Source organism: Accipiter gentilis, chromosome 3 (genome assembly GCF_929443795.1).
Source record: "Accipiter gentilis chromosome 3, bAccGen1.1, whole genome shotgun sequence".
NCBI lineage: Eukaryota > Metazoa > Chordata > Aves > Accipitriformes > Accipitridae > Astur > Astur gentilis.
Window position 1 is genome coordinate 36,731,232 of NC_064882.1, and position 14,857 is coordinate 36,746,088.

The window sequence follows — 14,857 nt, forward strand, 5'->3', positions numbered from 1 at the left end:
CCAAACCCCTCACTCGCTATAGCTAGTTAAATTACGATTTGCATGTAGTGTCTTCTTAACAGTAAAAGCATTACTGAGTGAATTCAATGTGGAAATTACTTTTTGTAAACTAGCTATAAAAGTAAATTCAAATTTCTTGTTTAAGACAAGCAAGAATTGGCTTGAGTTAACTTCAAATTACAACAGATCAATGTAATCTGCAGATGCTCCCTTATGGAAAGTCATGCTCCAAAAAATGCTTCTCTCTCCTATTCCAGTAGGAGTGAGTGAAGATAGACTATACCATAGCAGGTGTCAGTCACTTGTCATGAATACTGGGACATCTTTAGGCTTCTGTGTGACTCCCACTGGACCACTCATCATTTAAACACACAGAAGATTCCACTTAGCCCCATCACCATCTCCCAGATTCCTATCAGGATCCATCCATCTTCAGACTAATGCAATCTCCTATTCGGCTTCTCTGGGATTATCCTTGACTCCACAGAGATTTACAACGTTCTCCCAATATCAGTTTTTCTCCTCTGGTTCAGGTGTGCTCCATCTCTTCCACCTCACCCCAGACTCACTAACTGCATTTTCAAAAATGGAAAATCAGTTTTGTATAGTGGTAAGTAGCATTATCGCTTTAATATCCATTTCAGAAGAAATTACACTAAAAAGGAAGAAAAACTGATGCCTTCCCAAGCATGCAGTGTTCTGTAGGCATTCTGCCACCAACCCCTCTATGCCCAGTTTGAGATGTTTCCCTCCTGAAGTAGCTACATTATTTAATACCCACTCTAACCCTTGCGAAGAGTTACAAGCAATATAGCAACATCTCTAGAAAGTCTTGTGATGATATTTAAATATCATGAGTGTTAGCTAATGGTCTACGATGTGGCCAATTGTATGATAAAGTGGAATTTTTCTCTAATAAAAATCCCTGGAAAAAAAAAAATGGTGACGTTTGCAGATGATAATGCCTGAACACCTGATCATAGACTCTTTAGAGAAAGACAGCAAGCATGGCAAAGCTGGATAACATGGGAGTATTCCTGTAACACAAATCACAGCAGCACCAACCTCCATACCACTGTCACTTTCGGAATTTAATAGTATTGACGGGTTGATAACTGGTAGCTAATCTAAAGGAAATTATTATTATCTTCCAAAACACCAAGATTTCATATTGATTGTTTCAAACCTTACCTTTTGCGTACTTTGTGTCTCTGTAAGGAACAGTCAATCAAGTTCATGAAATCCAGTATTAAATAAAGTATGTTTTTATTTTTAAACTATCAGGTAAATAACATCTCTATTGGTTAACTTCTCCGTTTAATCAGTGCTTATAGTGACAGTTTCTGATTTACAATCCTTAATGGAAATTCATAATTCTCCACTATTACCAAATTTTGCAATACATAAAATTGGGATAATGGAGAAATTAGCCAGGCCTGTGATATGTAATTGAGTTACTATTTGGGAAACTATGTGAAATGCTATCACTGCTTCCAAAGTGATGTTTCTTGAAACAATGACTGGCTTTGATCATTAATGCACATTAAAATATACAGACCTAGAAGTTCAGGTATGTGCAAATGATTTAACAGTATGTATGCAGAAATGGTAGAAGTAGTTGAACTATTTGTGGAATAAAAAAATAAAAAGAAAAAAAGAAGAGACAGCTATGCCAAGCATTAATTCAAGTCAACTCAAGCTGGCAGCTTTAAATGTAAACATAAAACATATTTCCCAATGTAATTTATTTAGTAGATCTCGAAGAAGTGACCACCATACAACCTTTATTTTGGAAAGCAGAAACATGGATGACAGTGGAGGTAGATGCATACAGATGACAATCCAGAAGCAGAGCACATATTCAACACAAGTAACACTGTGAAAAACGTAAATTATAAAACCCCATGCACTGTAGAGCAGGAGGCAAACCCCACATTTCAGACACTGCTGGTTATCAATATGACCAGGTTTATGCATCACGAAATGGGTCAGAACAGGAGAACAAAGGCATTGGGGATTACCTCAGTAGGTGCTGGAGAGAGCAACTGAGGTGACTGCAAACAGCAACACACAACAAATTAGTGATACAGATTCATGCATTATGTTACTTGTGAGAAGAACTACTCTTAAAATATCAATATCCATGTATAACACGACACAGTTAGGAAAAACAACTGTCAATTAAGTTAGGGCAATTTTTCTTTTTATTTCTTTTGAAATAAGGAATAAGATATGAATAATGTCACATGAAGCTTTTGTTGATTTCTCTGCTACAAAGTCCTGGGGTCTGGTGAGGCCAGTCCTGTGCCACAGAGATGCTGCTAGCAGGCAAACTCCCATTTAAAGCAACTGCCTGAAACTACACACAAGCCCTAGTTAAATCTGCATTGAAGCACCTCCAAAATCTGGACTAGAACTCTGTTGTTCAGAGCTGGCTGGTTTAAGGGAAAGCAAAATATATGTACCATTTAATTTTTAATTAAACATCATGCAATTTGACCATTTGCTGTTCACTCACTTTCCTTTCAAAATAAAATGCTATGTTTGGTTAGTTGAGCAAATCTACTGAAACTATTGCGGATGCAGGGAGTAGCCAGGATGCTGAAATTTGGAAGGCTGAATTTTTTTTTTTTTTCACCTGGCAATTTCAAGGATACAAATATGTGGAGCACCATGAAAATGTGCATGTTGGATTGTGAGCACAGCCCAAAATCACCTCGGAGCAGGTGCAATGACCGAGTCCTCACAGGAGCTGGGCAGAAGGTTGTTTAGACTATGCACCTCTGCCAAGTCTAGATGTAAACAGGCAGTTGAGGAGGGCCACAAACGTTTTCAGCACCCACGAGTTTTGACACAGAAGGGAAGTGTTTATACTCCACAGGTACAGGGCTAGGCAGCAGCTTTCAGTTTTGTGAAATCAGAAACCTAAATACCATTTAAACCTCTACTAGATACAATCTCAATTCTTTTAGACAAAGCAGACTTCATTCTAGACCATGTATATCTTGCTAACATACCTAGTATATCTAAGAGGTTTGCTTTGTAAAAACTTACCTAAAATTATGAAAGAAATCAGAAATTCAAACGAAAGGTAGATATGGTTAGGAATGAAAGGCTAACTTGCATGACAGGAGTTATATACAAATAGGTTTCACAAACCCCAGAATTAGTATTAGTAAGATTATGATAAATTAGATTTCAGTAGCACAAACTGCATAATATTAGCTCTGCGTATGAATAGGTTGAAATGCATGCATGACATGAGGATGAACTTTGGTAAGGGACAGTTGAAAGAAACTTGTACATAGGAAAGTGATACCATTGTTGTGTCACCAAAATAACATGGTACACTTTAAAAAAAAAAAAAAAAAATCATGAAAGACATTTGGCTTTGCTTCTGATTTTTGCATTATAATTAGCAATGGCTCCTGTTTCCCACTGCATGCATGTAGAACTCCTCTCACAGAAAAACATATTTTAATTACATGTCATCTGTTTAAAAAATGATCACAGAAAGCAATTATTTAATTTTCACAAACTAAAAAGTGAAATTAACATCTTCCTTGCTTTTTGGAAGGACTTGTGAATGAATGGAGGACATGACTCAACTGAAGTTACACAAGTTAGGTTTGTTTTTTTTAAAAAAATTATGCACATATTTAAGAATGTTCAGCAACATGTTTAATGATGCACATAAAATCTCAAATTCATAGTAAAAAAATACCCATGTTTCAGTACCTCCCCGTAACTATGCCTGTCATCTGAAGAGTAACTGATATATGGAGAATAGGAGATCATATCTGGGCGGTCAATGTTATAGATGGCTTTATTTTTAGGAAGAGCAGCCAAATCCCTGTAGTCAAGAATTTCATCTCCAAGCTTTGCCTAAGAAAAGGAGGAAAGAAAGCAGTGAGAATAAGAAAGAATATGATCAGGATGCAAAAGAAAAGGACAGGTAAGTGTAAGTAGAAAAGTCATCATCATAACAATAAACAACTTTTTCTGTTTGTGCACATTTAAACCTCTTATGTTTACTACACAATGCTAAATATTACTGCTGTTTTCTTCTTATATACTGGTGCTTTCTACTTTTCTTTGTCACTCAGATTCGGTTATTAGGAGTAGCATGACATCATTCCAGTTCCCTTGGTTATATCCCACTTACCGCTAGCTGTGCAGAGACATGGGGGACAGATATTGTAGCCTCTTCAGGCAAAACACCCTTCATTTTAAAGTGGTTTCGGTGTGCAGTGTTCCCCTACTATAAGCAGTAGTGAATAATCAAATATGTATTTCCAACATATACTCTCCAGATACTGAAAAACATTACTCAGGTCTTTAAATTTTCCCATTCAGCTGTGTCCTGCAGCTACACCTCCTTTCCTGACTATGTCTAAGTAGCCCTTAATTATGGGTCACAAACCAGCAGATGATAGATCTGCACCATGGTGGATTAGTTGGAAGATCATAGGTGCCACTTAAGTAAAGTTCAAATCCTCTCATGGGACTCACACAGCCAACAGAGGGAAAGGGCTGGGCTGTGTCGCTCCCCATTCTCCTCTTACTACGCTCATTCCAAAAGTATAATTACCAGAATGCCACATTTGCACAGATGATCTTTAGGATAATGGTAACTTGCACCAAAGATGTATCCAGCACGTACTGTCTTGTAGATATGACAAGTTGGCCACATTGAGAGTGGAGAAATGGGCAGCCTAATTGTCTCATTCCCAGTTCAGGCTTTGCAGAATTATAAGCTCTTTGTTGGCAACAAAATGATGAGCGAATCTTGCTGTTCTCCGAAAATCTCAGTATGATCAGCTATAAAACTGTAATAATGTTTTCCACATGCAAAAATATGAAAGTATCCAAGATTTATGTGTGCAGTAATTATTTTTTCTTAGCATGAGCTAACAAAAGCTCAATAGATTTTCCAAGGAAGTTTTCTATTAGTTAATCATACAGGAAAAATTTAGCGTGACAACTTCCAGTTATCCCTTTTTCTAAAACAATGTATGAATTTGTGCAGGTGTAAGCAACAGGGAAAGGAGGAAGATTCCTCTTACCCAAGAAATGTGTTTTAATCAAATATGTGATTCTTCAGCAATCTACAGATCTCACCTTCCTTGCGGCTGCTTGAAGAAGCTAAAGAGCAATGAAATAGCCCCTTAATGAAAATAAATCCCTCCCTACCGAGACGCAAGTGGCAAGCTCTGATGCAGACACAGGTCATGCAAAGGTAAGGAGGAGTCTGTCCATCAGGTCTGTTCCAGGAAGACTTTGGGCAGCATTGTACCTACAAGGAAGGCCAAGGAGGCTGTGATAATTTCTTTTTTAAGGTATCCAGGTTGTGGAGATTATTCTAGTGAACCCAGAGAAGTTCAGAATCGGGAATAGTTAAATGTGAATTACAGTAATTTTAGCCCCTATCTTTTCATATAGATGTGCAACTTGAGATCCTCCCACTAGACTTCAGAACTGTCAGGAGTCAAACTTACCTAGTTACATAATTCCTTTCAGTTTAAATATCAAAATATAGGCAAGTTTGGATGAAAAAACACCTTAGAGATATAGCTGCTTTTTAAACACTCAATTCTACAAACATTCAGCCTACATTGTTTTTTATTTTATTTGTTTCACCTTCTATCAAATACATGAGCAGAATTCAAATATGTTAGGGAAGGCTCAAATTACAGCTAAAAGGCTTTAGGCCACTTCTTCAATAATCTGGTTATTTTGGATTCTGTTAAAACCGTACTCTAAATTTAGAGTATCCATTTCACTTGGAATATGTAATTTTACAATTGTATAATTGCAAATATGAGCTCTATAAAAATACAATGTGATTTCTATTCCTACTATGAGAACATACAACACAGCTGTGTAACCTAACCTAAACCTTCCAGTTGGATATATTAGGTCAGAGCACCTAATTCTCTCTTAAAATTTAGCTAAGTATAAAGGACTTTTATTTAAGCCTTATTGAATGACATAATTTAGAAATCAACTGATTTTTAAGTGGAATTCAGGGACTCTGAGGGGACTTCAGCACTAGGGTAAATTTCAGCCTGGATATAATGAAGTCGTCACTAAAGATCATGAAAAGATGCCCATTAACTTCAAAGGGCATTGGCCTGTGCCCTCTCTCAATGCAAGAAGACATCAAAGTCTGGTATCAGCAGACAAAGAAAAAGTGGTATGGCTTAATAAACTAAATGTATGAACCACATTCAGGTTTAATCAAAACACACTTTCTTCACCTTTCCCCAGCTGACCGTTCACCCATGACCCAGACACACGCCTCCCATGAGACGCCACGTCGTTCAGAATGATTGCATTGCTCTGACTCGATGCCTTTGAAAGTATGAGCACCACAAATTCACGGTTCCTAAGCTTTAACCATTTTCTCTAAATTCTCTTGTCCAACATGACACTTCATAGAGCTCAGCGGTTGTTAAGGCACAGTTTTACTACTGTTTTTAATGATCTGAATCCATGCTGCTGCCGAAAGCGGCTGTACTGTGTGCGCCTTCCCACTCTGCTCTGCCTTCTACATGAGACTTAGAAGACATGTAGACAGCTGGGTCTTTTTTTGCCTCTTTGGTTAGCTGGAGGTTTCTCCTGGGTTATTTTTTAGCTGAATCTGGTCTCAAAGCTGACCGATCATACCTCTGGGTACCCACTAGTGCTTAGCACCAAAGAGGATACGGGAAGATGTGGCCAGAGAGGGACAGGGCTACATGCGGGTGGGACCTTCCTTTCAGCGGCAGCATGAATTTAGGGTTGGTAAAATCAATCACAAAAGCACCCAAGACAAATCTTGAGCATGTCTGTATGTCATAACACTCCTGTAATAGAAAACAGATGCAAAAAAGAGACAAAGAATCATTTTGATAATATACAAGTCCAGTAACATGGTTTTAATTCTTTTTACTTTCCTGTTTGTGAAAGCCAAAATAGGATTTAATCAATCTCACAGCTTTGACAATTAAGCAGTCAGAGATGAGACAGATATAGCAAGAACTTGCATGCCTCTGGGGAATCTTTTTTCCTAATTGACTCATATTTGCTAGACAACTTTATCCTTTCACAGTCCCAGCTGCCTCCAAAGTATATTACGAACATTACAGTTGTGTGCTGATTTAACAATATCCTTTGAAAAAAAAAAACCAGAAAAAGAGAATGGAAGTTTGTCCTTGACTTTCAACAGCCTGTGAAGCGTATTTAAAGCTGTAATCACAAGCATCAAGAAAAACAGTACCATCCAACAGTTAGATAAATGTGACTAAAAGCATATAAAATCTTAGAAGAATGCTCATGCTTATAAAAACAATGAAGTGGTGCATGGCTGGAGAGATCGAGACCATCTGGGCCAAAGAAAGTTCTTACATGGTAACAGGCTCCTAGCACAGTAATTGTCTTCACAGGAGTTGAGGCAACAACTTTTTTTTTTACTGGGAATATACCACTGGTATCCACCAGCATGGAGCTCTACTGTAAGAGGAACTCAGAAACACCAGTGCGCATTTAGGTAGGGGGCAGTTCCTCCACTTCTACTTCAGTCTTACTCAGATAAAGGGTATACTGTATTCAAAATAATTTTTACTTGAAGAAAAAAAGACCATTTTGACTCCAAGGCACACTTTGCTTGTCTCAGTGTAGTAGATAAAAGCCCTCAATCTTTGTATAATAACCTCTCCAGCAGTCAATCACATCTCCAGCAATCTCCTCTGCATGTGGTCCTATCCGATGAGAACAACCTGCCTACGTGAGGGATAGCTGGAAAGGACAAAGAATAGCCCTGGCAATACTGAAGCTCTGCAAGAGAGGTTTGTATGGATCATGCCACACTTGTGGATATTTTTTAGCTGTTGGTGGTAGCCTTGAGAAGTTGGCCATGAACATCAGCTACAGCAATTATGACAAGCAAGGTACACCCAGTACTGAAAAAATACTCAGCATAAGCTTTTATCATACTTGTTATTTTAAACTCTCTCTATGAGCTTTCCAGAGCTAGCACTTCTTAAATGATAAACACGTCAAAGGTCTTCTGAGGTTAGGGACTGCCATTTGTCAAGGCCCGAGTCCTGCAATCTCATGCACGAGTGTTTTCATAAGCAATCAGATGCAGGCTCAAGAGCTCGATTTAGACAAGTTGCATTCAAATCTATGCTTGCAATCTACCTGTGGGCTGTACTCTTTACTTAAACTTTTCTTTTTAGAAAGCACTGCAGTATTTTGCATGCTTTGGTATAAGCCAGCTCTAGTCATAATGCAAATGCTATAAATACACCACAAAAAATAAGAGGAAACTGCCAGAACTGTATTATGGCAAATGCAGTACTCAAACATTTTAACCATGAGAAAGTAAATTCCATTTTAGAGGAATCACTAACTGCAGTGGTTTGGAGACACTAGCTTTCCACGCAACGCACTAAACTGTAGGAGGAAGCACGGGGTTTTCCCCATCCCACAGAGTGACCTTCGCTGTGAAATACTCACATAGATCACACGGCTTGGGGACCCTGATGTACTTGAAGCAGGTACAGAAATAATACTCTCAGAGGAAGTCCTCGTTTCCTATGGCAGGAGAAGTGAAACAGATAAGAAATAGAGGAGACGGAGAGAAAATGTAACTGTTACTTCAAAAAGAGTGTGCAAGACATTTCATTTAATTTAACCTTTACCACTCCAAAGTGGCCTATTACAGCAAGCTCAAAACGTACAGGCATACCAAAGGGTTAAAAATAAAAGAACACTTTTAGTCAGTCAAATTCAGCTTTTGAAAATGCAAAAATTATTTTACATATGACTTTCTTTTCCCCTCCCTTCAGAATGAAATGGCCTGGAGTACTTCTGGGCTGTCAGGACAGCCTTTGGGCACTATCAGGGACAGGTCAAGTTACAACATGATACAGTGGCAGCATTTTTACTCTGAGGTTATACCATCAAACCAATTTGCATTGCTTCTGGAACGTGTCATGCTACCGTGCCATTCACTCATAGCAAAGAGCACGACATCCTGCAGAGCATCCTGAATCAGACACCCAACAGGTTAGCTTCCCCCTCTCTGACTGTAAGGGTACCAGATTAATTTTAATACTCAACTGGTTTTGCCCTGTTTTCAATCACTTGGCATGCAGTGACAGACTTTTATTGCTTCCTTTTTGGTAGATTCCTTTATGAAGAAAAATGTAATTACTTTTAAATAACAAAGGGTTGTGAGACACAATGATATTAACTATACGTGAACAGACCTCACATTCATAATTGAAGTTTAAACAAATCTTACTATGAAATCAATGGGTTTATATCCTCTTTTAACCAGATATGTTAATTCTGGGTAAATATTCTTTCCCATCTATGGAGAAACCTGACCCTGACTGCAAAATGTATGTATTTTTTCCACGCACTCAGAATTACCATCATTTATCGTCTCACCAAAGGCTGACACTTCTCACCTGGAGGTTACAACTGTTCAAACCCTTAAAAGGATTTTAGCACTATTGATCTGTCAGGCCAAGGGAGCATCCTCCCTACTACTCCAGTCTTTACCTGAAGTATTTACTAGCTTTTAGAAGCAATATGTGAATACATCTGTACTGTACTGTACTGTGTCAGCAGAGCAAACAAACTAAATGACCACAACTATCCTTCCGGTGACCTTCTTTAGTCCAAATAGTCCCATGGCTTCTCTGAGACTAAATGTGGAGATACTTATCCATACAAAAAAGATTCAGTTTAATTGTTTTGGCATGTCTGACTGGGAATTTGGAATTTTCTCCCTCTCATTTTCAGTTGTCTCACAGTGAGGCTCTGTAAACACTCAGAAGGTCCAAGGGGACAAGCACAGAAATAGAGTATTATCTGAGAGATACTTGTGGCTGCCATTGAGATGATCATTTAACATGGACAGTGTAATTGCACCATTCTTCTACATAGTTAAAGCACACTGTAGTTTTCCAGAACTTGTGTAAATGACATGAAAGTGTCATCAATGCACTGATGTCATGTGCAAACCATACTTCTCTTTCATAATGTTCCTACAGGAGGTCCAGTGTGGTAGAGAAAAAAAAACCTGAAGAAAACTGCACTATTCTAACGTTTTGAACCCTGTTAAAGTCAAATGACAGTTTTGGATTAAGCTCAGGATTCTCTAGATAGAGCGTCAGAGCTTCTTTCTGTGTGTCATGTGCACCAGTGGAGTGTGCTTTAAGATCACACACTGTAGCATGACCTTAAAGCGCATAACATACCTGGCTGAATACATTTAATAACTCTTAATAAATTCCTGGAGTTTTTTCATGGGCGTTCCTCAATTTAGAGATGCCACCTTGTTTTTAAGAAGAACTACAATTTGTTAGAATTCCAATTTTTGCAATCAAAGTGTAGAGTCTCATCTTTTTAAGGTACTTCTGCAGACTTCTGTGCTTCCTTATGCTATTCAGTTACTCCCACAAATTTTCCCATTTCTCCTCCTGGTGATTAAAACCTGGTCATTTCACATCTCACACATGCTCTTTATTCTCTGCATGATCCATTACCCCTTTTAGCATCACCAGTCCATGCCTGCTGCACATAACCTCCTAGTTTTTGCAGTAAAAACTTACATCTCAGTTGGCTCCACTGCCTCTGTTCAGTTCTTTTCGCCGTACTACACAATTTTATTCTTCCTCCACCTACCTCTTCTTCCTTTATGCCTTTTGATAATCTTTATTTTTTCTCTTGCTACTTTGATTTCTTCTGTCTTTTCCTGCTTCATCCCTTCTGCTTACAATCTCACTCTCCCATCATTTTTCTTTTTGCTGTCACTCTCTTTCACAACTTCTTTTTCCCTTCCACTCCATCTCCAAAGTTTTGGAGTGTGCTGCCACTTACTCCTTCTGCCCTTGTCACCTACTTTACATGCTGTGCGTATATCTCTATAAATATATTGAAAGATAACTTTTAAAAACAACAAACTGCAAAGGTTGACCAGAAAATTTCTCCACCAGTATATCACATTCCCAGCTTCACAAGTTACATTGAAAAGTCCATTACTACCCTCTTTGAAATGGCATCCTTTCTTCTTGATTTATTTTTTAAATAATGAGTGTAAGGACCAAAAAAAGAGGAAAAACCCAAAGAAAAGGAAAAATTACTAGACTTGGGAAAATCCTTTGAGCTCCTTCCTGGTTTTTTTTCCCTACTCAGGCAAAACTCCCACTGTCTTTCAGATACAGATATCTTCTTCTCTGCTGGTGAAGGAGCAAATTCCCAGTGCTCAGAAGAGATGTGTTATAAATGAATCAGCCTTTACACAATATCTTGCAAGTACACTTTCTTTGCCTTTGTGAGGAAAAGGCAGCCAAGTAGGAACACAGTACAACCAAGTTCGCTGTCTGTGTTTGAAGGAGGGGAAAAAACCCCAAACGCTACTACATTTTCAATAAATTACACGGGGTTTTAGCTTTGCAATTTCAGTTACTCAGCCAGAATAAAATCCTTAGGAAGCCTGAAATACTGCTTCTTAGTATTAGGCTGAATCAGCAGCACTTATTAAAGTATTTTGACAATGTTAAATATACACGTATTAAACAATACATTTTATACTGAAATGCTACTTATTTGATATTCAGATCTCGCCGTGAAGAATACCAGAGCAATCGCTTCCCAAACACATGGGTACAAAAAATACAGCCACGAACCTTCAGGGTAAAGCCCAAACCAATTTTTTTCAAAACTGTAATTTAGTCAAAGTTGCACTTGCTAACACACCAGATTTGTAAACACTCTTTTTATAGCTGCTGCCTGCTGTTCTGACTTGTCCGATGTGCCTTCCGTCCAAGTCTTGATGAATCAAAGCAAAGCTTTTTTGAACAAGGATACCAAGAGTACTACTTGGAGCATCAGGAAACATCAGAACTGAAAACCCCCATATTAGGCCTGTGCCTTAATGAGATAGTTGTATCTCAGTCCCACCACTTCGCAGGGATCATTTCCCCAGCCACAGATTAATTCTTCATTTCCTAGGGGCAGCTCATTCATCTGCTAACCTTGTAATTATTAAAGTTGCCAGAACTCCCCCTTTTCCCCTTGCACACAGACAGATGCACAAATCATCCAACTTAAGGAGGTACTTAAAGCCAGAGATTAAATTAAGTTGGGGCTGGCTTGCCAACATTTTATAAACAAATAATAAAAAAGAAATTCCAAGGAGAGATATTTTTTTGTAAAAACAAATAAAGCGAAAGTCCTCTGATCTTTTAAGTGCAGAGCCACATAAAAAGAGAAGAGGTCATGCACTGATCACATCAAAATCAGACAGAACTTAAAAATTTATTTTTTTTTCTCATTCGTATTTTCACATTTTTCCTTATTCAGCTTATACATGTAACTCTTAGGTCAGCATTCTCCTGAAGCTGTAGCTTTAATCACTAAGTAAAAGCAGAATATTTATATTACATTATTACATTACATTAGCCTACTAGATTTCTGTAATTTTAAATTACAGAATTGAAAAAATTCCAAATCCTTCCCTTCAAGCCCACTGTAAAAAAAGGGATGGAGAATAATACGACAATGGAATAACACTGGGTAAAAATATGGTCTTTTTACCTTGTTTTTTTCTTCAGCCTTTGCAGCCTGTCTACAAACTGGATGCCAGATGGATGTACCTGGAAAGTAAATTCAAAGTTCTGCTTAATTCAGTTCCCCAGTAAGAACCTTAAAAGGTTTAAAATAAGAACCTTATTAAACCTTCCTATAAGGTTTTATAAGACACAGCATTCTGACTGATTCCACTGCAGTCACTATTTCATGGATACTTTCAAAGCTAAAACTGACAGCTTCTCAGTATCAGTAAGCCTGATCACATCCATTTTAAAGACTAGGTACGCTTCAGAAAGCTACGTGTACTTCAATATGTGAGATCAACACCAAAACCTGAGTCCTAAGAAGGGTGATATGGGATCCCTGGAGCCCCTCCAGCCCAACCTCCTGCTCAGAGCAGGTCCCATTACAGCAGGCAGCTCAGGGCTCTGCCCAGGTGGGTTCTGAGTATCTCCAAGGATGGACATCCCACAGCACCTCTGGGCAACCTCTTCCACTCTCATGGTCAATTTTTTTTTTTCCTTATATGTAGTTAATATTTCCTGTACTCTTATTATATGTATTCTTGTGATAGCCTGGCCCAGGTCATACTAAGTAGCACGCTGAGATGGGAGGGAATAGCATTGTGGCATTTAACACTAGCTGAAAATTCAGTCTTTCTGCCAGAATTATTCACTGTACTGATCTTGCGCTTCCTGTACGTTTGTCTCTCATACGCCAAATACTAAGGAACTGCATAAATTCAAGAGAAAATCCATCCTGGAGGAAGCGAGAAATATAGAACGAACCAGTTCTCTACTGCATGTAAGTACTGAAGAGAGGATTATGAACTCCAGAGATATAAATAAACATCAAGTGTGAGAAAGAAACTTAATAGTTTTGCATTAGTCACAAAGTTAAAAAAAATATATCTTTTAAATGGTTGAACACAATGTTCAATACTCAGTGTTCATTGGAAGTGGAATGTGTGTAACTACATAAAATAAAATAATTATTCGTATATTTTATTAGTAAAAAGGAACCTTTGTTTATGCCAATCTGAGCTCGGACAAGCCACAAACTAAAGCTCCGCAGAGTTAAATAATGTGAGTGCACTGCGACTTCTGCCTGACTAAATGGGAAGTTGAGATCCTTTGTGTTATAAATATTTAATGTTTATACTGGGTGGAGAGCACCAAGAAGAGTTATTGGAAATGCTTTGTTTTCACAGCAGTTTGATAGTTTTCTAACCAGTGGATTTTGGAAACAAGATAGAAACAGAAAGACTATTTCCCAGAAGACAGATGGAGATCATTATAATTTATTTCACAAAAATAACCCCGATGAACCCAGACTCAAGTAGTAAAAGACTACCTGTAAGTATAGGCTGGATAAACTATATTTACCAGGTTACTGAAGTTTCTTGGGACTGAACCACTAAGCAACATCTTTATAGCACCTTTAAATTCAATACTAACTTATCTTCCAATTACAAGTGCGTCTGAACTTGCCCACTGAAAGTATTTGTCCCAACTGCTGCATAAGTTGATGTAAATCTTCCCAATGGTTTTAAGAAGTATTTAGATCAACTTTTTTTTATCTGTGGTCAAGCAAAACTGGCTGGGAAACTTTTTGACACAGAAGAACGAGTCCTTTCACCCAAAAGTCCACCCAAAGTGCATGCTGACGACTCAATTTCTGCTAAGGAACACGCAACACCTAAAGGAACTTTGTAATAGTTTATTAAGAGGATGAAGAACAAGTTATGAAATCCTGGGCTCTGACATTTTTTATTATCTACAAATAAGGTGAGATAGTCCAAATACCTAATCACAGATCTTTCATGAAGTTAACATCACTTTCTAATGGAAACTGCTTTTCATGTGAAGACAAAAAGCATACGACAGTAAGCTGGTACGAAAGTTTCATGCATCAGAAAGTCAAGTGAGTAACATGGGTCCAAATTAACAGGACCCAAGCATACTTTGTGATTATTTGAACTAAAAATCAGCTCAAAACCTAACAAATATCCACCCTTATAACAAACTTAACTTAAAAAGAAGATTCACTTGCAACCCAGTTTCAGAAGGTTTGAAATCTAGAAACAAATTTGTGGTTTGATACCTTTTTTTTAAACTATTGATTTCCCAGGGCATTTTAGTACTGCTAAACTACTTTGCAATTGGAAGAACCACAGCATTTTCTGGCTCCTGAGGGAGAATCCATGAGAACAGAAAAGGATCATTATGTCCTTTAATGAGCTAGTTCTTGTTGCAAACCAAAGTGA

General features: G+C 38.0%; 1 protein-coding gene across 8 annotated transcripts in view; it reads right to left on the reverse strand.

The window, feature by feature from the left end:
- The window catches only part of ABLIM2 (actin binding LIM protein family member 2), a 144,027-nt gene that overhangs the window by 40,013 nt on the left and 89,157 nt on the right, over nt 1-14,857 (reverse strand). For 7 of the 8 annotated variants that reach the window (XM_049797926.1, XM_049797933.1, XM_049797929.1 and 4 more), the window contains exons 8-10: nt 12,598-12,656; nt 8,503-8,580; nt 3,739-3,885 (exon numbers count right to left, since the gene is read on the reverse strand). In XM_049797926.1, coding sequence (XP_049653883.1) covers nt 3,739-3,885; nt 8,503-8,580; nt 12,598-12,656 — 284 coding nt within the window. The remainder of the gene's footprint in view (nt 1-3,738; nt 3,886-8,502; nt 8,581-12,597; nt 12,657-14,857) is intronic. The other variant, XM_049797930.1, reaches the window with a different exon arrangement.